At 40.2% G+C, this 26,918-nt stretch overlaps 2 protein-coding genes across 6 annotated transcripts; one reads left to right on the top strand and one right to left on the bottom strand.

The window, feature by feature from the left end:
- Nucleotides 1-5,317: 5,317 nt before the first annotated feature.
- Nucleotides 5,318-25,599, top strand: LOC117538456 (mitochondrial uncoupling protein 2-like). Of its 5 annotated transcripts, none has more exons than XM_034204161.1 (8): nt 17,900-17,914; nt 22,813-22,942; nt 23,058-23,185; nt 23,284-23,485; nt 23,571-23,768; nt 24,347-24,448; nt 24,552-24,732; nt 24,824-25,599. In XM_034204161.1, the coding sequence occupies exons 3-8, from the start codon at nt 23,060-23,062 to the stop codon at nt 24,936-24,938; spliced, it is 924 nt and encodes a 307-aa protein (XP_034060052.1). In that variant the 5' UTR covers nt 17,900-17,914; nt 22,813-22,942; nt 23,058-23,059; the 3' UTR covers nt 24,939-25,599. The 5 variants fall into 5 exon arrangements, with proteins under 5 accessions (XP_034060053.1, XP_034060052.1, XP_034060051.1 ...); XM_034204160.1 differs by lacking the exon at nt 17,900-17,914 and adding an exon at nt 21,718-21,733; XM_034204159.1 differs by lacking the exon at nt 17,900-17,914 and adding an exon at nt 22,134-22,554.
- ppme1 (protein phosphatase methylesterase 1) lies at nt 7,849-16,487 on the bottom strand. The gene is made up of 14 exons (XM_034204158.1): nt 16,211-16,487; nt 15,328-15,421; nt 14,995-15,087; nt 14,821-14,878; nt 14,188-14,239; nt 13,887-14,041; nt 13,614-13,704; nt 13,205-13,270; nt 12,995-13,118; nt 12,783-12,912; nt 9,483-9,527; nt 9,311-9,375; nt 9,012-9,079; nt 7,849-8,925 (listed from the first exon to the last, which is right to left on the bottom strand). The coding sequence occupies exons 1-14, from the start codon at nt 16,294-16,296 to the stop codon at nt 8,922-8,924; spliced, it is 1,131 nt and encodes a 376-aa protein (XP_034060049.1). The 5' UTR covers nt 16,297-16,487; the 3' UTR covers nt 7,849-8,921.
- Nucleotides 25,600-26,918: the final 1,319 nt, after the last annotated feature.

Genomic DNA, 26,918 nt, shown 5'->3' with positions numbered 1-26,918 from the left:
AGACTTTTTATGTGCTCACGAACTCCTGGTGGACGTTAAAAATAAACGCTTGGTTGATGCCTTGACGTTTTCCTCCCTCGTGTGTACACTTGGCAAGGCGGCGTACGATGAGCTGTCGGGCTCGCTGTCGGGAGCGGACATTTTTCTCAGGTTGTTGGCTGAATTTCCAGACCTGACGCTACCCACCTTCTCCGCGCTCACCACCAAGCATGGAGTGGAGCACCACGTCACCACCGAAGGTCCCCCAATCTACGCCAGGGCCCGGCGGTTGAACCCTTCTAAGCTTGCAGTAGCGAGGGCGAAGTTTTCAACCATGGAACGCCTGGGTATCGTCTGCTGTTCTGACAGTCCTTGGGCCTCTCCTCTACATGTCGTTCCCAAGCCGAACGGCGGTTGGCGCCCGTGCGGGGATTACCGCCGCCTCAACGACGCTACGACACCTGACCGCTACCCGGTGCCGCACATTCAAGACTTTTCAGCACATCTGGCCGGTACGTTGGTGTTTTCTAAAGTGGACCTGGTGCGTGGAAACCACCAGGTGCCCATGCATCCCCTGGACGTTCCTAAGACGGCAGTGATAACGCCGTTTGGACTTTTCGAGTTCCTGCGGATGCCTTTTGGGCTCAAGAACGCCGCTCAAACGTTCCAGCGCCTGATGGATTCGGTGCTGCGGGACCTGCCGTTTGTGTTCGTCTACCTGGATGACATACTCGTCGCCAGCTCTTCGGTGGAAAAGCACCTGTCACACCTCCGAGTCCTTTTCACGAGGCCAACACGGGTTGATAATCAATCCTGCAAAGTGCCAGTTCGGGGTGTTTGACATTGACTCAGACAACGCGTCACCAAAGGCGGTGCAGCACCCCTGCCGGCGAAGGTTGAGGCTGTCGCGGCATTTCCTCGCCCGTTCACAGCCCGGTCGCTCCGTGAGTTCCTGGGGATGGTGACTTTCTACCACCGTTTCATCGCCCGGGCCGCCCACATTATGCGGTCGCTGTATGAGGCCGCTGTATGAGGCCGCTGTATGAGGCCGCTGTATGAGGCTTTGAAGGGTACGACCCTTGCGTGTGGTCTGGAGGTTAAGCTTCACAGGACAACCGCTTATCACCCTCAGGCTAACCGCCTCTGTGAACGTTTCCACCGCTCCATGAAGGCAACACTTAGAGCCGGCCTGAAGGACGGCAATTGGGTCGACAAGCTGCCTTGGGTAATGCTGGGCCTGCGGACCGCGCCCAAGGAAGATCTGCAGTGTTCCACGGCTGAGATGGTCTACGGTCAGCCGCTGAGGGTTCCAGGGGATTTCCTCCCTAACACATCGGTTCCCTGGTCGGCGTCGGCGCAGCGGGTTTGCCTGCAGGCCGCCGCCGCCGAGGCTTTTGCTCCGATTCCCACTGCTCAACATGGTACTCAGGTGTCCCGGGTTCCCGCGGATCTCCGCTCGGCATGTACTTGCCTCTTGTCGATTAATGGATAATAAAGTGTGGAAGTCCATTCTGAATACACCGCCTCTGACTCCCGTTCATCGGCTCTACAATACTAACATTTAGCTGATATGTTAGCATAATATATATGTGCGAATTAAATATAATATATGAACCTTATTGCAAAGTTAATATAGTAAAGACTCCATCTTTATGAGGCTAAAGTTGTGTGATTGACATATTGAAGTTCTGTTAAATTAAAGTTTTTAGATTTAATTTCACAGAACTGTTTGTTACAATGGCAAAACATTTTTGAGCTCTGCGGACAGGTTGGCAGGTTGTAGATTTGGCCTAATTTACACACAATAATCAATGTAAGAAAATTGTACACTTTTCTGATTTAGCTTTATCTTTGACATTATTTTAACACTGGTGGTAAATGTTTATTGAATATAGGATGATGCAGCCAAATAAAATCTGTCAATCAGCTTTGTTTACATTCTTATAATGAGCTCTGTGACTAACTCTTTGGAGGACCATCATTAATGACACATTAATAATTCAAATATTAACATTGCACATAAATACACATGCAATATTTTCCATTGTGTTGGTCCGTGGAGGGTCAATTAAAAATGCATATCTTTCCCTGGAGTGAATCAGGCATACAGTACGAAGAAAAACATGTCAATTTATCATCAAGTTTAAAAACAAGAATCTTGTTTTCCATTTCTGTTTCTGCTGCATTCTCATTTTTAAAGGACCCATAACATGGCCATTTCTACTGATCATAATTCCATTGTTGAGGTCTACTAGAATAGATTTACATTGTGCAATTTTCCAAACTGTTAGAAATTAAAATCAATGTTTTGATGGCATAATGTACCTTAAACATACCGTCAGTTTAAATGCTGTTTTATACTGAAAAACCAGAAGTTCTTGTGCACAACCAGTTGTTAAGCTTTTATTCTGAAAATCCTTCATCTCTGGTTAGCATTTAGCATGTGGTTAATATACCATTTACTCAGTGGCGAACCGTCAGGGCCTTCAAGGTATTCAGAGAATACCCTGGAACACTCAGATAAAACAAACAAAAAATCGATTTAATTGTATAAATAAAATGTATATAAAATGAATAAATGAGAATCGTATCTGTGTTGTTGATCTGTAATATTACAGTGTTACGTTGATTTGTTTGTCCTTCTCGGACCATGCACTACGCATTTCAGTGGTTTTGTGTTAGAAAAGAAAGAAACCAATCAGATCTTGTCCTTCAACAAGGTATTCTACATCCTTGATCGAATGCCCTGGCCCAGAGCCGTATAATAGAAGAGTTACGACAACGGAAGTCCAAAAACGGTTATCGTCACCTGGTTCATGTAGACGAGGATCGTTCCCCGGAAGTTCATGGCGGGCAATGTGAATGCACTGATAACAGGAGATAGAACTACGATTTTTGGTAATTATTAGTGAATAAAGGTTTTGATTTGCAATATTTATACAACAAATCGATATGTGTATGTATTTACATCAATATGTTTTAAAAAATAAAATAGAATTTGCTAATATTAAGTGATAATATTAGGATTAGTGTGAACAACTAGTTTACATGGTAGGCTAACAGTGCCTTGGTTAAAGAGCCTGTTGCTGTTTATTTATAGCTTTGAATTCTTTAAAACCAATATTATCTTCTTAAACTTGTATGGTAGTCAGGAGCATCACTTTCTAATGTTTATTGATATATTTAGAGGGAGGGGATCTAAAGTAATGCTTTAAAATTCAGATTAGATTAATGTCTACCATTTTCTTAAATTCATGGTAGTTTCAGTAATCCCATGGTAATTGAGGACACATTACATTACATTACATTACATTGCATTTAGCTGACGCTTTTATCCAAAGCGACTTACAATAAGTAGGCTGAGAGCAGAGGCTATACCCACCATCTTCGTGCATCGCCCTGTGGTCAAAAAGAGAAGGGCCCCTGCACCACGATTCACCCCGGGACCTGTATCTACAAAGCCCATAGCTCATGATCACAGCTATAGTGTGAAAGGTGACACAGGTATAATAAGTATGAACTCTTAGTAACAAAAGTAATATTTCTTATTTTTAAGTGGTATAATATTTTAAATGTTCGAACATTTACAGTGCCATGTCTTCTACTTACATTAGTCTCAAAGATTGAGGGAAGAAGGGATGAGGAGACTGAGAGAAAGGAAAGTGAGGGTGAAGAAAGAGAGGACATGGCTAGTGAGGAGAGACAGGGAGGGCGGACACCACCCACTCAGCCAGCAGCCAGTCAGCATACGAGGGAACCAGCAGCCAGTCAGCATACGAGGGAACCAGCAGCCATTCAAACAGATCTATTACAACAATTACAAATAAAATTAAAAGATGGCCATTTTGGAAGCAAGAGCCAATCCAAAAAGGTGAAAAGAGCAGCCAAGCTACCACATCCAGCAACCCCCAAACAGATCCACAGCTGCAATCATTTCCATTAGCCATTGCAATGGAAATATTTGGACTAAACATTGCTCTTCCACCTGCCAGCACCCAGCTAACATCACTGCCCCTCCACCCGTAACATCACTGCCCCTCCACCCGTAACATCACTGCCCCTCCACCTGCCAACATCACTGCCCTCCACCTGCCAGCACCCAGCCAGAGGAGAGCAAACAACAAAAACAAGCAAGGTGTCCCGTCATGTACCTGGAAGTTTGGGTTGGCAAAATGGAGTAAGAGAGGGACTTGAAAAACCTTGGTGGCTCTCTACTCCTGTTGTTACAGTTGTCTTGGTTACAGCTCTCACGTGTTTTTTTGTTGCTATTTCCACATCTTTAGAAAATATGAAATAAAAAATTGAAGTGAAATCAACCTCTTCTCTGGAGAACAAACTTTGATTTCTCTGTCTTGTGAGTTTGCAGTCTTGCTCCTCCACCTGTAACATCACTGCCCCTCCACCTGCCATACAGTAGGTTACTAACAAGATTACTTATATAATACAGTGATAGAATACATGTTTAGTATGCTTACTTATATAAAACAGTAGTATTAAACTTACCTTGTGTTTTCACACTCACTTAAGTCCCTCTCCCTTTGCCATCAATCCAAAATCAGCTGAGCTGCAACATTATACAGGCAGGTAATAATCAACATAATCACAAGGACACAATATGGCTCTGCTAAAAACACTCACTCTTACACGCACCAAAGTTATATTTATCTAATATTTAACTCCCTCCACCCCCGCATACAATCCCGTTTAGAAGCCCCTCTTCTCTAATTCAACAACGTTGGACCAAATGACATTAAGAGAACGGAATTTACAATTAAAAGGTTGTTCAACGTCTGTTGCTAACTTGCTTCGGTATCCTAGCTTGATCTGTTATCTGTAGATTTAGGGATAATCCACTGACATCCTTTAATACACATGTTAATTTGAATCAGATGTACTGATAATATCCGCAATATAAATCTTTAAACTTCTTCTTACCTTTAAAAGTCCGTCACGAACGGTTATTATGCTGCAACTCTACCGCTCTGCTAGCCTTGGCGCTAACTTCCGGGGAAGGAATGAGAGGCTCCACGATCCGCCATTGCTGTAAAAAAGTGGTCCATTGGAGTGAACGGTGATGTCATAACTCTTCTATTATACGGCTCTGCCCTGGCCGTTGCACTGAATGAGAGCGTACGTTTGGACTGACAGTTTGATCAACCAATCATATATTGACTTGTAGCTAATGGGCGTATTCTTTCAGAGTTTCCCTCGGTTCCAGGGTATTCTAGAAGGCCCGCTAGTTAACTGGCTCGAGACAGAGGATCTAGAATGCGACGAAGCAATTCATGCCGTTTTATTGTTTTTAACGTTGAAATGACAAGTGCAACAGGTGAAGATGAAGTTGTTGCGGAATTGTTGTGAGTACCCTTTTCAAGACGACAATTCAGTGAAAAGACGGACATTATAATTCCGCGGAGGGCGGCGGCGGGGGGTGTGTGTCTACAGAAGGTCCAGTTGTGATAGACACGGTTCGCCACTGCATTTACTATAGAGGTGAATTTAGTAACGATATGACACGGTGTGTTGCACACCGAAACCTACTGATTTCAACACTACATCTATAGCAGCAGAGGATATTTAACAGCTGAAAAAGTGGTTCTCGCGCTTTCCTTCGAGAGCCCCAGAACACAGCTGTTTTTCTGACTGAATCATCTTCTGCTTGTAACATTACCGCAGTAGCGTGGCGTGGGAAAAAAATTAGGGGAAGCCAATAATACGTCCTTTCTTTTGGGTCGGGGGTGTGGTGGTCAATGTAATAACGTAACCAGATGAGTGATTACAGCACCCGGTATCATTTTACACACATTTATATCAGATGCAGGACTTACACACGCCTGTTATCTAAGCGACAGGTCCACACGCACTCTCCAGCTGAAACTCTAATAAGCATTCATTCACAAACTAAATCAGGAGACCTTTAACGTTTTACGTCCGATTCGCTCCTTTTTTCCTCGCTGTACACAGCTCCAGTTTGGGCATTGGCCTGTCATCAGATTGTATTTCTTGTTGCTGCTGTAGCGGAAGTTTAGTACAATTATTTTTGATGAAATACTCCAAATCTCCACCCTCCATAATTGCACTTGCTTCAGTTGCTTGCTACTTTCTAACGGCGGTGAGAGTGATGCAGTGACGCTATCTATCTTCTATCGATTAGATTTATGATTCGAAAATTATAAAAGTAGGGTAGACATGTGGATATTATCCGACTGAACAAAACTTGCATTTATCTAACAGGTTAGTTTTCCACTGACCTTATTTCGAGCTATTTTCCTAAATCCTATGGAGAACTCCCATTGCTTTTTTGTCGAGGGAAACATGAGGGAAACCGAGCGCAGCTTACTTCCGGGTTTTAGGATGCGTCACTGCAACAATAAATTGATGCGATTTGATTGGATTGTGAGGCAAGGGAAGCCAGCCGCCTCTGGCTTCCCTTGGCATGGCCCTGACCAATCACAGGTTGGCAGGCGCATCACGTGAGCCTCATCTGATTGGTCAATCCCTCCATTTTTTTTCACCAAGGGAAGCCAGATTCGGCTTTTTCACCATAACATCTAGAGGGGCGCTGTTTGTTTCACTCTTTGTAAAATACTCAATGAGAATGGGGGAGAGACGGGCCGGCAGCAACACACAGCAAAGGAGAATTATCGAAACAAAACAAAGTGTTTTTATTTATTTATTTAAATTATAACTACAATCCGAAAAAACAAGGGAAGCCTGGCTTCCCTTGGCCTCCGGGAGAAAACGCCACTGCATTACCGCGCCTTTTTTAATTAAAGTACCATTTGAACCTTCTCAGAGACTCCATTTAGTCTCCTTTTACCTGGAACGAGAACAACGAACACAGTTAACAAAACTCACATTGGTTTCTCATACAGCATCTCTGTATAGTATGTGTATTCACGCTCTGTCCTAAACGGCTTTTTGGAGCTCCTGCCCACCCCCTCCCTGTGAGCCCACTGTGCTCCGATTGGTCAGCCCACTCTGTTCTGATGAGTCCATCGCCGTTACAGCGGAACATCCGTGATTATGTGTTACAATGGCGTTAGCAACCAGACAATTATACGAGTAATGACAAACAGATGAGAATGCTGCGTGCGGTCTGGGTGCCGTGTTGGCGGGACGTTGCTTGCGTTGCTCCGCTTCAAAAGTTGAGCAATGTTAAACTTTTGAAGCTTTGACGGAAGCGTCAGCCAATCAAATCATACGCCATTACATGATATGCAAATTAGGCGATGCCGTCATTTAGCGACTTCTGGCGACTTTCCGGACAGCCAATAGCTACTTTCCTTACTATGGAGTTGGCAACACTGGTTGTTGGTCGAGTTTCAGACACGCCCGCCGGCAAGCTTCAACGCACGCTGCCGTGTGGACGCTGCGTTACACAGACTCAGCCTCGCCGCGTCCCGCCATCTCAGGCTGAGAAATCTGGAGCTGCAAATGAGAAAAGATTGAGTGTGTGTGTGTGAGGATTGGAAGTCCGCGGATTGGTCCATTTGAATCCGCAAACTTAAAGTAACAGCTCCGCGGACGTAACCTAACGGCTCCGCGGATTGGTCCATTTGGACCAATTGGTCCATGGGGTCGTCGTTACGTCACTTAATTCCCGGAAGAAAAAAATGGAAAAAGAGGCGTTTTGGGGTAGCATAGACAGGTATTTTCGGTGTTAGAGTTTTACTCGCTACAGGGTGTACTTTGAGGGGTTTTGACTCTGCAGACCGTTTACATGCATAAAAAGCTACATAACACACAAGGGGACGGGTAATAACCAGAAAAGCATGTCATGGGACCTTTAAATATCCTGTCAGCATTGTTTTTTAATGATGAATTAACATAAAGGAAATGTTCTCAACCAGTTGACCAACATCTGAGTTTTCTGCACAATTGTATTTTATTTAAAAAGGCAAAATTACTAATACAATTTCAATCATCATCTATACAAATATTTTGTTTCAGATCAGGAAAAGTTTTCATTCATAACGTCAGTGATCTTGTGGCATGAGAGCTTTTTGTCGATCTGGCAAATTGTTCAACCTCCAGGCCTGAGTCACTGAAGCCGAATAGGATTGATGTTCCCGTCTAGTCATGTGTAAACTGTTCAATGAACAGGAATTCAAATGTGGAACGGACATCAACATTTCTGAATAGATTTTATATAAAACAAACAGCTACACTAAAAAGTGCGGTTGAGAAAAATACCTGAGGCCCAGTAAATCTTTGCATAAAGAAATCTAATATCTGTCAGGCAATTTTTCTTTCAATGGGTTCAACTTCAGTAAACACATGCTGATTCTTAACAGCACTCACTGTAAAGTGGGAACAAAGCTATCCTAACACATTAATGTTCAGTGTGAGTAGGGGTTACAATGCCAGATATAATTTGTAAGTGCTGCAAATGTGAATTTCAGAACAAATTAAAGTGAAATGAGATGATAGAAAACTATAATAAATACTCACAGCTGGATTTCTCCATGCATGTGTCACTTATTCTAAACACCAATCACATTTATCTTGTTACAAGTCATGTAAAATAAACTACAGCATTTAAAATGATCATGATGTTCTTTTAATTCACACAGAATATACAAGCATGGGTGACATATGTGCTGCATCCATCTTTAATCATCGTTTGATTTCAAACATTACACACACTTTTGGAAAACATGTCAGAATGATGCAAGCACTCAACATGTAATTATTTAACAAGGAGAGCATTACTTAAAAAAATAAATTGTAAAGGAGTGGTACAATCAAATCCCAGTGTTTTAAAATAAAAAATAAGGCGAAGCTGAAGGCAAAGTATCTACATGACAAAAAGCAATAATAATAATAATAATAATGCTTGTATATTTTCCTTAATTTGCTTTTAAATTGTTCGGAGATGTCGATGTATCTTGAAACATTTCTTCTATGGCTGCTGGCTATATATCGACGAAAACTGGAAGTTAGCTGTTGAAAGAATATTACAAAGTTATTACATAAAAACGTACTATGTGGATTTCCTTAAACATTGACATTCTTAGAAGTTCACTTACCACAGGTAAGCTTCCTTAAACTCAGTGAATTTGTGCCTGACCATAAATGTTGCTAGAGCATCTGCTACCTAGCAAATGATGAGAGAAGATTAAGACAATAAAAAGAGCATGAACTGATTCGTCACAGCTAAGCATAATCAGAAAATCCCCCAAAAAACATAATCCGACGTATTAACTGAACCAAGATGTGACACTACAAACAGCAATATCTCAGAGTTGGCAGATCATGCCAATGCTAACATCAAGGATCATACATCACAGTAATTGGGAGAAAGTTGATGGAAATGTTAACCCCTTACTTTTTCAGGCGCGTCCTCATGGACAGCGTGACCACACTGAGGGAGGACCTGCATCTGAAACTTCCCTGTGGACAAAAAGTGGACATGTCTGAGAACTGCGTTTTTTTACATTTAGGAAAATAATTATTCATAAATGGAAAATATGCATTACATCTGAATTTGTGGTGCTTACCTTGCATCTGTCCAATAGTAAGGTCTTTGTCAAGCCTGTCCACTCCTGTACAATGGATTAAGTCATGGGTGAAATTGTGCAGCCAATAGCAAAATAGCTTTGAATATAATTCATTTGTATTTATCCAAACTAGTGGGACTGCACTAGGGCTGAACGATATATCGTGTCATGGCAATAACCGCAGGGACGTGCGATTTTATAAATGTTTTGTTTTTTTCATGACGTGTGATAGGTGAATTAACTCAAACACCTCATGTTACAATTATTTTGCTGCTTGCTACAAAAGGAACATTTGCGCGGCTCTCATGTCAGGGGTACTTGAGTGAGTGACATGCAGGCTCTGCATGCACAGCAAACCACCAATCACAATCATTCTTGATCAGATCACAGCAGGCCCCGCCCCGCTAGTTTGCAGACCATCTAAACACCGTAAAAAATTAGCGAGGCACAGGAGGACAATACCGGCGAGAATGAAGATTTACTTTCAAAAAGAAAAGCAACATCTGCCATCTGGAACTATTTTGGATACAAAAAGGTTCTTCTCTTCTTCATTCACAGATGAACCCCCTTATTTGAGGGTAAGCAACATGCATTATCATGACATGTTAGATCATGACTTAAGGCAGGGATGGGCAACTTTGATGGTGGTGGGGGCCACATCATTGATGTAATGGCCACCAGGGGGCCGCAGATTCACTTGGAACACACACACACAAAAATTCCATGTGTTGTATGTAATTATTAACAAATATACTAAGTCTGACATCTTCATTGACATTTTACAATCAAAGGGAACATCCCCAAAAAATGGGAACACAGGGGTAGACATTAAGGGTAAAAAGCCACTGGCCCTCCGGGCTGGTGGAATTGTATTGTCACTGGCCCCACCATTGTAACCACTGGCCCGGAGCATTCGTCCAAAAAAAAATCGACTAATAATGAAGAAAATTAACACATTTGTTGCAATAGTAATGTATGCACAAACTACATTACTACTTGTACTACAACATTTGAATCATCAGTTCTTCCTCATTTTCCTCAATTGTTCATATTTGGTTTATTAAAATAATGATATTGTGGTCATTGTTAAAAAATGTCTGCTATTATTATGAGTTATTATTTGTATAATGCACTTTCTGCCTTCCTGTCATTAGGAGTTAGAAAAGTAATGGCTATAGATCAGATTAGAACCTTCTTTATCCTAAACTGCTGGGACATTTCCCTATAGCCAATACCTTTATATTTTCTACTCTTCACTTACTTGTCAGCATAGGTCGGCATTGATGTACAGAGCCGACAGAAGACCTTGTTTATATTGGCATCATATTGAGAGGTGCAGTGACGCGTCATAAAACCAGGAAGTAAGCTGCTGGTTCCCTCGACAAAAAGCAATGGGATTTCTCCACAGGGTTTTGGAAAATAGCTGGAAATAAGGTCTGTGGAAAACAAACCTGTTTGATAAATGCACGTTTTGGTCAGCCGGATAATCTCCACATGTCTACCCTACTTTTATAATGTTCGAATCATAAATCTAATCGATAGATTATAAAAAGGGTTTTAGGACGCGTCACTGCACCACACTATAGAAGCCAACTCCATCGATCAAGCTGGCTGAAACTTTCTCTCCCTCTTCTTCTCATGCTCCCTGTCACTCTCCTTTAACTCCTCCGGAGACTTTCTTTTATTTGAAGATTGTTTTTTGCACGGCACTGGTATTAAAAACATTTTGGCGAATGGTTAGGTGGCGCGATAGTCTGTAGTGAAGGAGCCCGCTCCCGCTCACGGGAGCCTGCTCGCGCTGCGCTCCGCAGCAAACAGCTGTTTGCTTTTCACCCAACAACGACAAGCGACTCACGAAACGCTATGTTGTAGCGTTGATAAACAAAACAATTTAACAAAATTGCTAGTCAAAATACCAATACCACAGGAAACAGTTTTTTTTAAACAATATTTTTAGTGGCACGAGCGGGCAAGTGGAAAGTACGCTATGCTGGCCCGGGGTGTCTAAATAGTGCTTCCGGGCCAGCGGGCCATTTATAATGTCGAGCCCTGGACATCCTCTAATAAGCTCATTTTATTTCATTTTTACAAGTGGCATGTTTGTATTGAACAGGTTATTAAACAGTGGAATACAACTATTTTAAACTATTGGAAAGCACGGAAAATGTGTGTGTATTGAGATTAACCATTAGATGACATACACATGAAGTCATGAACACTAACCCAGACATTAGTTGTCTAACTTGAACCTAAAACACTTGTAGCCAGTCTCTGCATTCCCCTTATTCCACAATAAGGGGAATGTCAACACAGACACCTGTTCCTCAGCACCACTCCCCCTCCCTCCTGCTGAAATTATGAATGAAAAGCGTAGTAATCATAGATAACACGGCAGGGTCCGTGACAGTTTGTTTTCATCTGATTTCAAATAAACAAAGTCTTGGTTTTAAGAATATTAAACTTGTTTCGCCAGATTCAGATGATAAAAACAACTTTTAAGATTGTAAAGGCATAATTACAAGAGGCAACTTAACGTCACAGCAGGCATAACAACAGCCGGTGTTTCTTGTGAGGGTTTCCCCGGGAAACAAACACAATACACACAAATGCGTCACAGATTATTTCGTGGTATTTGAAATCATCATCTGAAAACTCATCTCTTTCGACTCCACTTCGAGCGATAGAACTATTAACAAAGCACTTTTATACTAATAAAGGACTGGCTTATCTAAAGCCAGTTGAGTAGCACTTGAAATGTTTTTGCTCTATGAAACCTGATGTACTTATATGATTCTGTTTTCTTCAAGTTGTATTTTGTTGGACGAACGCACTTATTGTAAGTCGCTTTGGATAAAAGCGTCAGCTAAATGCAATGTAATGTAATCTACGCAGCTCGCGACGTAACTAGGAGTCTAGTGGACGGTATCAGTACTACAAGTAAAAAAAATATATATAATCTTTTACATTTTTTTTAATTAATTACGTTGTTTATAAATTAATCTGAGGGCCGCATAAAGAGGAGGTGGGGGCCGCATGTGGCCCGCGGGCCGCCATTTGCCCATCCCTGACTTAAGGTATGATGAGTCAACCAGTTAAGATCCAGACATCCGTGACTAAAATCCTTCATCCGGTTAAATATAGTAAAAAAAAACGCAATATATATCGCAGGGGAAAAAAATATCGCAATGTCAGTTTTTTTCAATATCGTGCAGCCCTAGACTGCACTGAATTCCATCAAAACTGCTTAACCAGACCCTCATGAACCACATTTGTATGTACATTTACTTGGAGATATCTAACCTGCGAGCAGAAGCAATTTTGGCATAGGACACGTGAGGAAGAGGGCAGACAGGCCTCTGAACCAGCCTTCCCAGTATTTTTCTGTCTTCGACAGCTCCACTCGCCAGGTGAAAATGCTTTCCTTTTTGACCTGTTATGAAAAATAAAATCTCTCACTCAAAAAACATATATGTAAGTTACAAAATAAAGACAAATATTTAGAGAGACTGAACCTCTTGGTCATCCTCCTTCATCCTTTTCTTGTTGGATTCTTCCTCCACCTCTTCATCCTCTTCCTCTTCTATAATACCATCAATGCTATTAGACACAGCAGGACTGCTGGGGGGTTCCTCACATCTGTGAATGTCCGATCAGACCTGATGAATATTCAGTACATACATTTGCAAAACCATGCTAGATGAAATATTAAAACTAAAACATACTTTTTCACCTGGCCTCCCATTGACACTCGTGCTGACTCGATGTTTCGGATCTGGCCACTTTTCACACTGAAAACAAAGCAAAGGAAAAGTTTCAGATGCTGTCATTTCTTTAAACTCTAAACTTAACTCTAAACTTTTAATGGAAGTTTTGGTATGAACCTTCAAAAGTCTCAATTTAAATATAATAATTAATCTGATCAAATAAATAAGTGTTTTATGACATCTACTTTCTTTTATAAATATAACTTGTCAGTGTGTGCCTTACTTTATGTGCGGCAAATACACATGCAATAAAAAAAGAGTATTGTTGATTTAGAATCATATGGTTTAATAAATGATGTTTACTTTATAATTTCGTTTGGGAAAAATAACCACATAGCGATAGAGTACATTTTTTGTTCAATCATACCTCCACTCAATGGCATTTTCCAGAGATTTAAATGTCTTTGGCCGACTTCGGAGGAAGTTCTGCATACTGTTCAAAGCATCCATTGCTGTACCTGAATGCAATTAAAAACGTTTACTTGTTATTAATACATCCTGGAATACTATACCGTGCTCATTTAATTTCAATGTGAACATTTATCAAAAACATTTTCAGCGTGCTCAAAAATAATATCAATTAGGTCAACTAAGTCATAATTAACAAACAGCTTTCTATGATATTCCAGAAAGCACTAACCTTCCACAACATCAATGACACAGAGGCCGAGCAGGGATGGTATGTGATTGGCAGCGGCTGTGTGAACTGCAATGGCCCCGCCCATGCTGTGCCCAATGATCATGATTGGAGGAGGGTTATCTCCATAGAGCACCTCCACCACTTTGCCAATATCCCTTTTGAAGAAAAATAAAATAAATATGTGAACTACTTTTATCAATAACAAGAACCCACCAAACTCTCCAATCCTTTTCTGTGGCTGTAGAGCTCAAAGTGGACTGTGTGTGTGTGTCGTAACTGCGCATACTGTACAGCAACTTACTTGGCCATCGTGTCTGCAGAGAGATCATCAGGATTTTTCACTTTGGTGTCGCCTGCAGGTGATGAGAGAGAAGCAAATGTCACTATATGTTCCACCTTAGCAATATGTAGCAGTTTGATATAGAGGGAGTGATTCAGCGTCAAATCACAGAGGGCAAGGATGGGTGGAAATAGTTTAGGATAAGAAATGTAACTTATCTTTAACACTTTATTTGTTGGTCTTCAACAAATAGTTTAAAGAGTAAATATAACCTTTCAAAGACTACGATTCAACGTTTTTGTGTGTAACATTTTATATAGATTATGTGTGACAGATAATGAACATTTATACATATAACCACTCAACCTATGCTGCTCAAAGCATAGGTTGAAAGAGAGGTTTAAGTTCAACTTAAATATTCTGAGAATATGTAAACACTGTATGTTCATGAATTGTCACATATACTCTATAGACAATCTGTCCAACATAACATTATAAATAAACAGCCATGATGTATTTCCCGATTTCGACTAAACTGCCGTATTTTAACCAGTGAGCAACACAGACTCATAGGACGTCGATACAGATTGTGCCTTCAAGTTTGAATCAAAGACGACAATTGGTATAAATAATTTAAAGACTACATTTATTTACCATGAGCTCGAAGGTCCATAGCCACCACCCTGCAGTTGATCCTGCTGCATATTACAGCCTGTTAAAAAAAGAAAAGAAGAAAAGACCCATAAACATTCCACAATATACAGTATAGGTGTGTATTTCAAACATGTGGTTAATCAGAGAATTTAGTAGTGAAGTTATAATGCTCACAGTGAACACGGCCCAGGAGAGAGCAGAGTGTCCTCCTCCATGGAGCAGGAGCAGCACGGGACCATGGGCGCCGCTGCAGTAAGCTCTGAAAATGTTCCAGGTTGTCAAGGTAATGCATAACAGAGCTGTGCAAGAGTTAAAACGTGAAGAGAAACTGCTTTATAAGAACATTGATATTATAAATGGCTTATCTTCAATAATGAGTTAGATAGTGCAAGTACTGAATCTTAAATGACCTAGTTGGATGCTAATGCTCTGGGTGACTGCCACAACAAAGCTTCAATAATTCATGCTTAATTGTCTCGAACAAACACAAGCAGCAGTCAAGGATATGTCTTTGCCATTTTCATTTTCCACCTCAACGTCTTCAATAGTTTCAAAGTACTGACTCCAGGACAGGGGGGTGAAATCCCTTTTCCGTCCGGGTCTGTTTAGAAAAAGGAGAAGCAAAAGGTAAACCAATCCCATATTTCAGCTGAATTATCAAAACCCATAGTGCAAGACATACAGCTTTGACACACATGTTTTCATTAAGAGAAAAATAGTCCATATAAATGAGAGGTTATGAGGATACAGGAATATCCAAATGTAATGCAAGCACTACATTTATTAAAAACAAAATGTTCAGCAAGAACACACCACATGCTACTGTGCTAATGCTCTGGCTGCTGTATATTCAAACACAAATGATCATCACTTTAAAAAAAGGTATATAATATATTTGTAACATGTTAAAAACACGTTATGTGGACAAGTAATAACAAGCCAGGAAGGAGCCCTGAACACCTGAACCAGCCCTGTTACACAGTATCTTAAAGTCTCTGTTTGTGGAGACTACTCGTGTTGACATAAGGATTCATATATTCAGACACTGCTTTTAGATTGTCATCAATGCTCACTCTTAACCTGACATATCTAAGCTAATGTTATTTAAGATCAATGGCTAACGCTAGATCAAACGTAAATATGTATATGTAATTATCCTGTATTTTAAGATATGGTGTGAATCGCGTTTTATCTGCGACTGTTTGGTATAAACTCTGGTTGCAACAGCTAGCTAGCCTTACTAGCTAAAGCGTAGTTTAGCTATATTTGAACTAACTCTAAAGATACCAGTCCAGTGTAACAGAAAGCACTTTCTGTGATGAAAGAAAATATAAACGTGTAAGTAGTAGCAGAGTTGATCGAATGCTATTATGATGCTAAGGTAGCTTACCCCATTTTCATTTTGGAGCTGGACTGCAACCCTCCAGCCATGGGAGGTCTGGAGGTTAAAAGATTTAAATGCAGCTGTCTCTCCATGTTGTCAGTCTCTGTCACGATCTGGTTAAAACGACCTGTGCTCTCTTTCGCAGCATAAGACTATCTCTGACACCTGCACCGACGCTAGCTAGGCATTGGATAAATTACAGCTAACGCTAGTTTCTTCTTCTGCTGCTGTGATTATTTTTGGTCGACCTCTTCTTCTACGATTTTATTTTGGTAGCTTGGTGTGGCGCTTTGAAGCATTACTGCTGTCTATCGCAATCATCCATTAGTAGAAATAATTTGCATATTTCATTTGTGATCAGTGATCACTGTAGTGGCAATTTCTTATGTTACCTTATATGGTAAAACCAAATGCTTCTAAAAAGCATTGTCTAACACTACTGTACAATTTCTTCATATGTTCTGTTTTCTGTGCATACTCTAATGAGGGTTATTATTCTCAAGCGCTTCAAGGCCACAGAGCTGATTTGGTAGACTATGTTGAAACTACTCCTCTTCACACAAAGTTTGAATTTCCATATTCTGATAACCGTTATACTTTCTACAGCTCAAGGACACAGGTGTCTAATAACAATATGAGACATCCTTGTGAAAGCAGATTTCTGAGACGTTCCGCCGCCCTAGCTATACAAAACTCTGTCTGCCCGCCCTATCTTGTGCTTTGCTATTCTGTGACTATTGCGCACACTCCTGCAGACTATCCTATACTCTGTGAGACCTGTGCCCAGGGGCGGACTGGGGGGGAAAAGTGGCCCGGGGATTCATTGACAGACAGGCCCACTTAATGCGCGGCATGTATTGGCCGGCTGGCGACGAAAGTATGTTACTTAACAAAAAACCCTATGCATTTGATGTTATTTTGGACCATTATTCATATAGTAATCACATTACCTGAGCCCTTGAGTTGCCAGAGCAAAATAGTTACAGCATATATTTAGTGATTTTAATGTTAACAGATCTTTGATGCAATAATATTTGGACCCAATTTGCCTGACTTGACACATGGAATAAAACATGGGCGTAGTAAGCATCCTCAATGTGGGTGAGACAATTTAACAGGGGGTGTGGGCAGGTGGTGGACCTCACCTCCTCTAGGGGGGTCCGGGGGCAAGCTCCCCCGGGAAGTTTTGTTTTAAATGTTGAAGTTAAATGCATCAATCTGGTGCACTTTGAGAGCAAAATTAGGGACTAAATCTATGGCAGTCAGTTGGGGCTTGGACTGTGAGCCGTAGGGTCGCCGGTTCAAGTCCACGACCAGACCTACATTTGGAGTGTGGACTTCTACTTGGAGAGGTCCCAGTTCACCTCCTGCCCTGCCGTGGTGCCCTTGAGCAAGGCACCGGACATCCCCCTTCCCCCCTCACTCCCATTGCTCCCCGGGCGCTGTACAATAGCTGCCCACTGCTCCTAGTACTAGACTCCTGGTACTAGGATGGGTTAAAAGCAGAGAACACATTTCACTGTGTGTGCTGTGTGCTCTGCATGTGTGACCATTAAAGAGGGTTTCATCCCTCCCAATTCTTCTTCTTCTTCTTCTTCTTCTTCTTCTTCTTCTTCTTCTTCTTCTTCTTCTTCTTCTTCTTCTTCTTCTTCTTCTTCTTCTTCTTCTTCTTCTTCTTCCTCTTCTTCTACACCCATATGAAACAGAACTGTAAGTAGATTTACTTTTTCTTTCAACATTTATTTGAACAGCAAGTGGAGGCAAAAGTGACTGCACCCAAAACAATAAACCTGCTAGCTAACTAGCCTAAACTCAGTAACAGAATGTGGGCAACACGTTCTTCTCCACAGCCGCGCGTTGGCGCAAAGTACATTTTATTTTACAAATTCTGTAATATGCACATAAATATGAAGTATGAGGTGACTACAGGAAAGCAAGGAGAAAGAGCAAGGCTCACATTTAAGGATGTTTTTAGCTTTCATTTGAAACACAAGGTGGCAGCACTGTACATTCACCCATATAGCTGAGTCAATCCATTTTTAAAAACAGTTGTTCAATGTCTTCTTTGGATTTGGAGAATGTTTGTCAGGTCCAAAAAAGAACGTCTTAGTGATGTCATCATGGTAACCTCACCTTTCTAATACAGGGAGAATCTTATGAAAAACAGTTGCATAATAAGGTAGTATTGAGATCTAGACCAATATGAGGGCCCGAAACTCAGAATATCTCAATCCCTTCATGGATTTAGACCAATAATTTTTGTATGAACATCCTAAAGTCTGCCAACTTGATATTTTTAAGTGGAAGACCCCTTCAAGACCTTTTTTCAATATGTAGATTCAACTAATATGAGTGCAGAAAAGTGACCTCTTAAAGCAATATTCAATAACAGTCATATTACCAATTAATAATATATCAGTTAGGTTGTGGTCACTTGAAAGTGCAGTATTATGAACTGTTATTCAAAGTGAGACATTGTGAATCCTGTTAAAGCAGTTATATAAAGAGTTTGTTGGGATAGCTTATCGTCTACAGTTGCAGACTAATTTGATTCTGGGAGGCACAAGAGAGGACCCAGAGAGGTGAAGTGAACACACAAAGCTGGTCACATACCATTTTAAATTGAAATGTAATGTTGGGAAGTCAACACAAACACAATGCAGAACCAAGGCGATGCTCAACACCTTGATGTTACATCCTCTGGGTGTTAGTCAAATAAACCATTCCAAACAAACGAAATAATCCAATTTGACTATAAACAGAAAAAAAGTAAATCCAAGAAACACAATCTATTAAATAGGACATGGCTTGTCCTATCTAAATGTGACAATTTTTTCTCATGCTATTATTTCGTGATTGTGTTTGAGAATTTCATTTAAGCTCCTTCCCTTTTCATGCATCCAGCCTTTAATTTAAACAATCATTTCTGGTGTGACCAAGTTACCTTTTGAAAATAAAAAGCTAACTTGAAAAACAAGTGTAGTCTTTCAGCGTGAATCCATGTGTTTGTTACAAACTCTTTCAGTTGTACCAGATGAGCAGACAGTGTTGGCCAACAGGTTGCAAAAACAATGTCTTCATATGTGATACATGTGGCCTACACATCACGGACCCCTTTTAGTCTTCATGTGTTTTCTGTGGTCGGTGTCTAGAAAAACATGGCATGGATGGCATGTGTTTGAAAGCACTTTGTATTTCTCTTTTTCTCCTTGAAATGTGGGAGAAGTATTTATCTTTGGATTGTTTTGAATTTGACGAATTTTGTATAATAAGGGGCGTTGCGATACACTGGTACAGTAACACTGGTACATGTGTACAGTGATAGTGGGACTCTCTTTCGAACATGCATGTGCACTCGTATTTGAGTGTAATTCATTTGTCAAGAAAGAGACCAAATATAAAATAATTAAAATAATTAAGATACATTGCACTTATGGCATTGTTTCTATCTTTTCTAAGGATAGGAATCCACATTTCTTAAATACTTTAATGTGTTGATGTAGCTTGACAGTCAATCCACAGTCTGGAATAGTCTTTCATTTATATGCAGATTGCAATCACATCTAAATATATTTTTTTGCAGTTGAATATTCAAACGTTCAAGGTTGAAAGGTATTGAATTGACGGGAAGCCTGATGATTCAAAACTCAATTCAATTTATAGACAGTCATGCTGGTCCAGTGGCCTCGTCTTCAATAATGAGTTTAAATTAAATTAAGTTCACATGGTTTTGTTAATAAAGCAAACAGCCAACATTTGTGTCCTTCACTAACCTTAAGTGATGCTGATGGTTTTATTTATAGAGTAATGGTCTTTATTTATAGTGTAATGGAGATTAGCTGTTTCAAAGCACTGGATCAAAGTTCATGGGACTCGAAGTGTAGGAAAAGGAGCGTTGAAGTTAGCCCGCCTGCTCAGATTCATTTTCAGGGGCTGCCAGCGAGGTCCTAGCAGACTGGCTGAAGCCGGACCAGCGAGCTGTTTACTGGTCTCTCTCTGCCCAAAGGTTATTCACTCAATGTTCTCTTTAGGAAACTGTTTTTAGCACCAGGGCCGGAAAGCAGTTGGTGAAGCACCTCACTTCCTCTTCTGGACCAGGGTGCTTGTTTTAAATGTAACCATGGCACACCTTTATCCTTGTTTATATGCCGCTGAAACTTTTTTTTAGATAAATGGATCAGAGCCTCTCCTGTCCCTAACACCTGTGCATTGAAGACCAGAGCTGGGAGTACAAATACTTCGTTACTGTACTTAAGTAAATGTTTCTGGTATCAGTACTTTACTCCACTACTTATTTTTCTGACGACTTTTTACTTTTACTTCTTACATTTTTAACACAAATACCTGTACTTTTAAATCTTACATTTTCAAAACAGGTTCGTTACTTTAGTTTTAATCTGCGTTTGGTGTCTAATCATTATTATTTACAGTCATTGCGATCCGTGTATCCATCATTTCCTGGTCTTCTCTAAAGAAGAGGGACCAATGAAAACGTTGTCATTTTGCCGTTGCTCAGCATGGAAACATTCATTAGCTAACAATGACGTTATTGTTCTATTAATATAAAGGGAGGTCAGGTACTCTTTAAAACAGATGGTAGTTATGGGCACTTTTTACTTAAGTACATTTCAAAGCCCATACTTCTTTACTTTGACTTGAGTAAAGAAATGTAGTCAGTACTTTTTTTTACCAGAGTATTTTTAAACACGAGTATCTGTACTACTTGAGTAAAGGATATGTGTACTTTTGCCATCTCTGTTGAGGACACAGTGTAAACATTTTTGTATATCACCAAAATATTTAAATAAGAATAAGTTTCACTTCACTAAATAAGGAATTTGATGAATCAAATACCACTACTACTATTACTATTACAACTACTACTACTACTACTACTACTATTACTATTACAACTACTACTACTACTACTACTACTACTACTACTACTACTACTACTACTACTACTACTACTACTACTACTACTACTACTACTGATAATACCTCCGATTTGAGTTGTATATCACCAAAACATTTAAAGATATTACAACTACTACTATCGGTAATAATAATAATAATAATAACAAAAAATAATGTTAATAGTAATAAGGACAATTATAAAAATTACAATAATGAAATAATAATAATAAATAGGGTATACTACCATGTGCATCTCAGAATCATGTTAGTGGAGCTATAGTTTTGTATAAAAATCCACTTCAGAGGTGTTAAGGAACATGTCATATAATATGAAAATCATTTTATCTGTACAGTACTGAAGTACTCAGACACAGACAAACGGATAAAGCGGTATTATGCTGTGAACACATGGTCACAACACATAGAGCAAGCGGTGCAGTTCTGGGAATAGAACAACATCTCATGAAGCAGCAGGTGAAACTTTAGATATGAGGAGACCGTTTTGCAACCTCATGATGTGACGTCAGCCTGCTGTCCGGGACACCCTGAACTGGAGCTGCTGTGGAAAGTCACATGTGTAGAGGAATGCACACACAGGACTCGACGACTGAAGTGTGTACCCTGTCTAACACTTTCCATACAATATCCAGCCCTCTCTTTTTTGTTCTGGTAGTTTGCATGAACGGATAAATGATTACACGCAGATGCTTTGTGCATCCACCCACCCTTGTTCAATGTACGGATTGGCTGAAGCAGTTCCTGGAACACTTTGTTCCTTTCAGGGAGGAGGGATGACGTTTTTTTTTTCTAGTTCTGCATTTTTTTTGTGGGGCACTAATGCAAAAAAAGAAAAAGGATGTAGTTCCTAAGAGAACCACCACACAGCTCCTGTCAGCTATAGTTAAATGCCCCATAAAAACATTTAAGGAATCCAGACAGGCCTCTCTTTCTTATTGGCCGCATATGAACCAATAGAAAGACATGGTAAGCTCATTGATGTCAGTGTAGTAACATGAGCTGGCATCCTCACATGGTAAGGTGTGAAATGTTAAACCTCAAGTATTGGGTTGAAAACTTAAATATATTCATGTAACAGCCAGAATGTTTTACTGTAAAAGTATCTTTTCAACGTTCCTATGCACTGATCACATGAGTCCCTGCCAGGCTTCCATAATGACACTGTCAGGGCTGGATCAACAAGTGCTCAAATATCCGGCTGTGTGTCACAGACTGGTAAACATGAGATATACATAACAGGTGTGTACAGTCTTGTCACGCTGCCCAGCAGTCATGTGCATAAGGTGTCTATAAATTCAGCAGCTTCAACAGAAAGCAAACAGAATGAGACAAGGACACAGAGGGGACTAACCGCCTGAAGGATTGTTTATTCCTACCTCTGTGCTGGACTATAACTTTCCGAGAAAACTAATTAGGTAAACCTTTACATGAAGATAACAGTGTTTTTTTTTTTTTAAAAAGCATGCACCTTTTTATAAATTCAGACTCAACTGAAGTCACTTGATATTTAAGTATTAGATAAACAACTAACCCAAATGAAAAATAAATATTTTTGATACCTTTTTTACCTCTGAACATATGTATCACTCATTCATTAATGACTGACTTGTATGTAATGGCAATACAAATTGTCCTTTACAAGACAAATGATTGATACGTGCCTGTATTTGCAGTACGTGGTGGTATGCTGGCTGACACTTCAAACTGAGTTTATGGCCCGAGGCATTTCCACAGCAGAACCGCTTCAAAACACTTGCGTACTTCTCGAGAAAACCTGAACATTTCTTTCACCTGTGCTTACAGGTATGAACAATGTTAAGCATGGAAAATAAGTTATAGCCTGCTGTGTCCTCAGATGGACTTTCCTTGGTGTGTGTGTGTGGTGTGATATTTTTTCCATTTGTGTCATCGTATCTAGAAATGGTTGGCATCAAACCCAAAGACGCAGTGCCCTCTGGGCCAGTTAAGTTCTTCGGAGCAGGCACGGCAGCCTGCATTGCTGACCTCATCACCTTTCCATTAGATACTGCCAAAGTCAGACTTCAGGTTAGGAGCAGGAGGCTGGACACATTTTAACTACAGATTTTGTTCTAAAAATATCTTAACTGCGTCTAACAATCCTTGCGTTTCATCCTGTTGCCCAGATTCAGGGAGAGTCTATTAAAGGTGAAGGTGCAGTGAAATATCGGGGGGTGTATGGCACCATCACCACCATGGTGCGCACAGAGGGGGCCAGGAGTCTTTACAATGGGCTGGTGGCAGGACTCCAGAGGCAGATGAGCTTTGCCTCTGTTCGAATTGGCCTGTACGACTCCATGAAGCAATTCTACACTCGGGGCACTGAGAGTGAGTTGCATAACATTATTGTGTCATTCAAACGAGATGGTTTCACTCCTCAGTGCTACATGACTGACACACTCATGCTGCACAGGTGCTGGGATTGTTGTTCGTCTCATGGCGGGCTGTACCACAGGAGCCATGGCCGTGGCTTTTGCACAGCCAACAGATGTGGTGAAGGTGCGTTTCCAAGCCCAGGTACGACTACCTGGCGGTGGGAGGAGATACAACAGCACGCTGGACGCCTACAGGACGATAGCCCGAGACGAGGGAGTACGAGGCCTTTGGAAAGGTGCTTGCAATGTTACTTCAAATATCTAACTTTTGCTGGGGGTCTCTATCTACTTTAGCTATTATGATTGACAACCGTTCATCCCAACTACTTCACACTTGCTGAGGAAGTGCAGTGTGAAGTATGAAGTGGTTTGAATGAGTTTTTCTAAAGAACCTAAGGCACGGCAGTCAGCCTTGTTTTTGAGTTCCAAAGAAATTCATTTATTTCACTCACTCATCTATTGGGGGTGTATCACTAGTTTGATTGATACATTGAGTCTTTAAAGACTTTAAAATAGTTGCTGATATCACAAAGATTTTTGATTTGATTAAATTGATGGGGCCCTTGATAGATAAACGTCAAAGTTATAATTGACTTACATTGATGTAATCAGATCTATTACCAGGCTCTTTCAGACATTTCAATAAAAATGATTAAATTATATGTATTGGTATTTTTACTTGGCAATAATGGTATTGAATCGCTGATCATTGAATCGATATATCTATCCAGATCAATTGACCCATAATATCTAGTTTTTATTATAAAAAATCCCTCCCCTGGTTTTGAAGTAACCACCCTCTCCTTTCTCTTAGGTTGTATGCCTAACATCACCCGTAATGCCATTGTAAACTGTGCGGAGCTGGTGACCTATGACCTGATCAAAGAACTCATCCTGAAGTACGATCTAATGACAGGTGAGTGGGTTATTGCAGACACTGGAGATGATAAGCTAATGTCTTTTACATCAAAGTAATATATATTGTGGAACGATGTGACTCAGTCTCTGTCCTCCTACAGACAACCTGCCGTGCCACTTCACTGCTGCCTTTGGGGCAGGCTTCTGCACAACAGTAGTGGCTTCTCCTGTGGATGTAGTCAAAACAAGGTTCATGAACTCAACAGATGGCAAGTACAGGAGCGCCATCAACTGTGCTATCATCATGGTGAGAAATGAAGGACCCTCAGCCTTCTATAAAGGGTAAGCACATGCTAACAGACAGCCAAACAACAATAATGCAGCCTGTTATGGGGACATTTCTTTACTTTGCTTTCCTTTTTTCGTCCTTTAGGTTCATGCCTTCTTTCCTGCGACTGGGGTCGTGGAATATTGTGATGTTTGTGACGTATGAACAAATCAAAAGACATATGACCAGGGCACAGCAGTACTGGGAGACGCCGTTGTGACCTCAGCTTGTCAGACTGGTTATTCACACACAGAACTGCACAGAACGTCTTACACCGCGATGGAGCAGTGGTTATGCGGGAAGAGAGAAGGATGTGATCAGGGTATATGGCAGGAAGCTGTAGCTCTTCAACTTCCTAAATGAACACATAGTTAGTGGGCATTGTTGCAATACAATACAAAAAAGAGACATTTAATGCATTGTAATGGTGTGCGCCTCCATTACAAAAATGCGTATTCAGGTGTAAAAGAGGCTAGTGAAGCAGTAATTCCAGAAGGTTCCTGTATGTGTTATCCATATAACCTTGATAGGCTGTCTGTAACGAAGCTTTAAAGATTAATTCCTGTGTTTACAAATACTATGAGATTATATAGACAACTTTAAGGCATTTCATGTGTTATTTAAAGTCATTCTTCATGAGCAATAGACAGATTGAGTCTCACAACACAGACCTTAACAGTGACCATTTCTATGTTTTTCTCCGTACGTTTCATTCTGTTTCATGGTTTACAATGTTTACCATAGTTTGTGGATGTGGTCAGGAGTTTATATATAGGGTAATTCAATGTGCGGCTTGCTGTAAATAGCATGATTTATTGCTGGTCGATAAGTCATAAATGTGATTGTGAAATTATAAATTAAGTGACTTTCTTTGAATTGTCTATTATTGCATTTTTGTTTGTTGTCTCACATCCAACTACCCTGGAATATACAGTTTAAAATTGCAATTTAAAAAGAAAAATATCATAGATCAAAGATTTAAGTGGAATAGTATGTACGTTTCCTTGTTGTAAAAAAACGATTATATTCACCATTTGTCAAATCAGGATTGAGTAAAGATGGGGAATCCAGTTTATCCACCATTACAATACTTTATTCATAATGACGTTTTTTTTTCTGATTTGGGAAAGACAGCAGGTAGCATTTTTTTTGTTTTTCAAGCAAATCTAATACAATTTTATTCTGACATTCAGATAGAGGTATGATAGTACAACATGTACCCACACACACCAATATTAAACAATACATGTGACGTTCAATTACTAGAAATGATGTGAAGGAACCAAACAGTAGTCGTAACATCAAACGTCAAAGGTAAAACTGGCTGTAACTATCACAAAAAAGGTTTATTGTAGAATTTTGATTATAGCTCCAAGAGAACAAATCAAGATTTCAATCATGAAGGCGCGATTGAACATGAATCACCTGAAAATTGTGAATGAAATGACGAATAATTACTTTTTAGATGTAAAAAGAAAAAATAAGAATAAGAATAAGAAATGTCGATGGTACTTTGAATGGCTAAAATACATTAAGAAATACATAGACTCAGTGTTTTGGCCTATTGGCCTGCAATCAAAGATATTTCAAATGTATTATATTAACATATTGTCAGATAAAATGGTTGACGCTTAGCCTAAGAATGTTTATTTTCAGTAATTCATATCTTGTGTTTCTTATCAATGGAAAAACATTCATAGCATTTCCATTTGCAGTCCATTTATTATGACAATTTTCTTTTAAAATGTCAACTACCTTTTAACTAATAACAGAGTGTTGTATTGCTTTACAGAGCCCTGTTAGATGTGGATTAATAAAAACACTTCGATAAACATAACACTGTATTTTGATCACTGTACATTAGAAGTAGTTTTCAATCGTCAATCATTGCAGGAACCACTGGTCACGGATCACGTTTTAAACAGAAGAAGCTGTGGTTGGATGTTAAATGGTCTCAACATAAGGATCCAATTTGTTGTTCTGTGTGTTCTTGTGTTTTCAGCATGACTCAGCTTTTACCCTCTCTCTGTGCTCTCTGTACTATGATGTGCAGGCCTTCACACAGATAACTGACTTATCTTGAATTCTAGTAGGTCTATCCATTTTCCAATGCAACTGTGGACACTCCCCGGTGAACACAGTCACAGACAAACGACGAACCGACAATGACAGACAGCAAAAACAGAACTTAAATACACAC

Source organism: Gymnodraco acuticeps, unplaced genomic scaffold (assembly GCF_902827175.1).
Source record: "Gymnodraco acuticeps unplaced genomic scaffold, fGymAcu1.1, whole genome shotgun sequence".
NCBI lineage: Eukaryota > Metazoa > Chordata > Actinopteri > Perciformes > Bathydraconidae > Gymnodraco > Gymnodraco acuticeps.
This window is presented reverse-complemented; position numbering and strand designations above follow the sequence as displayed.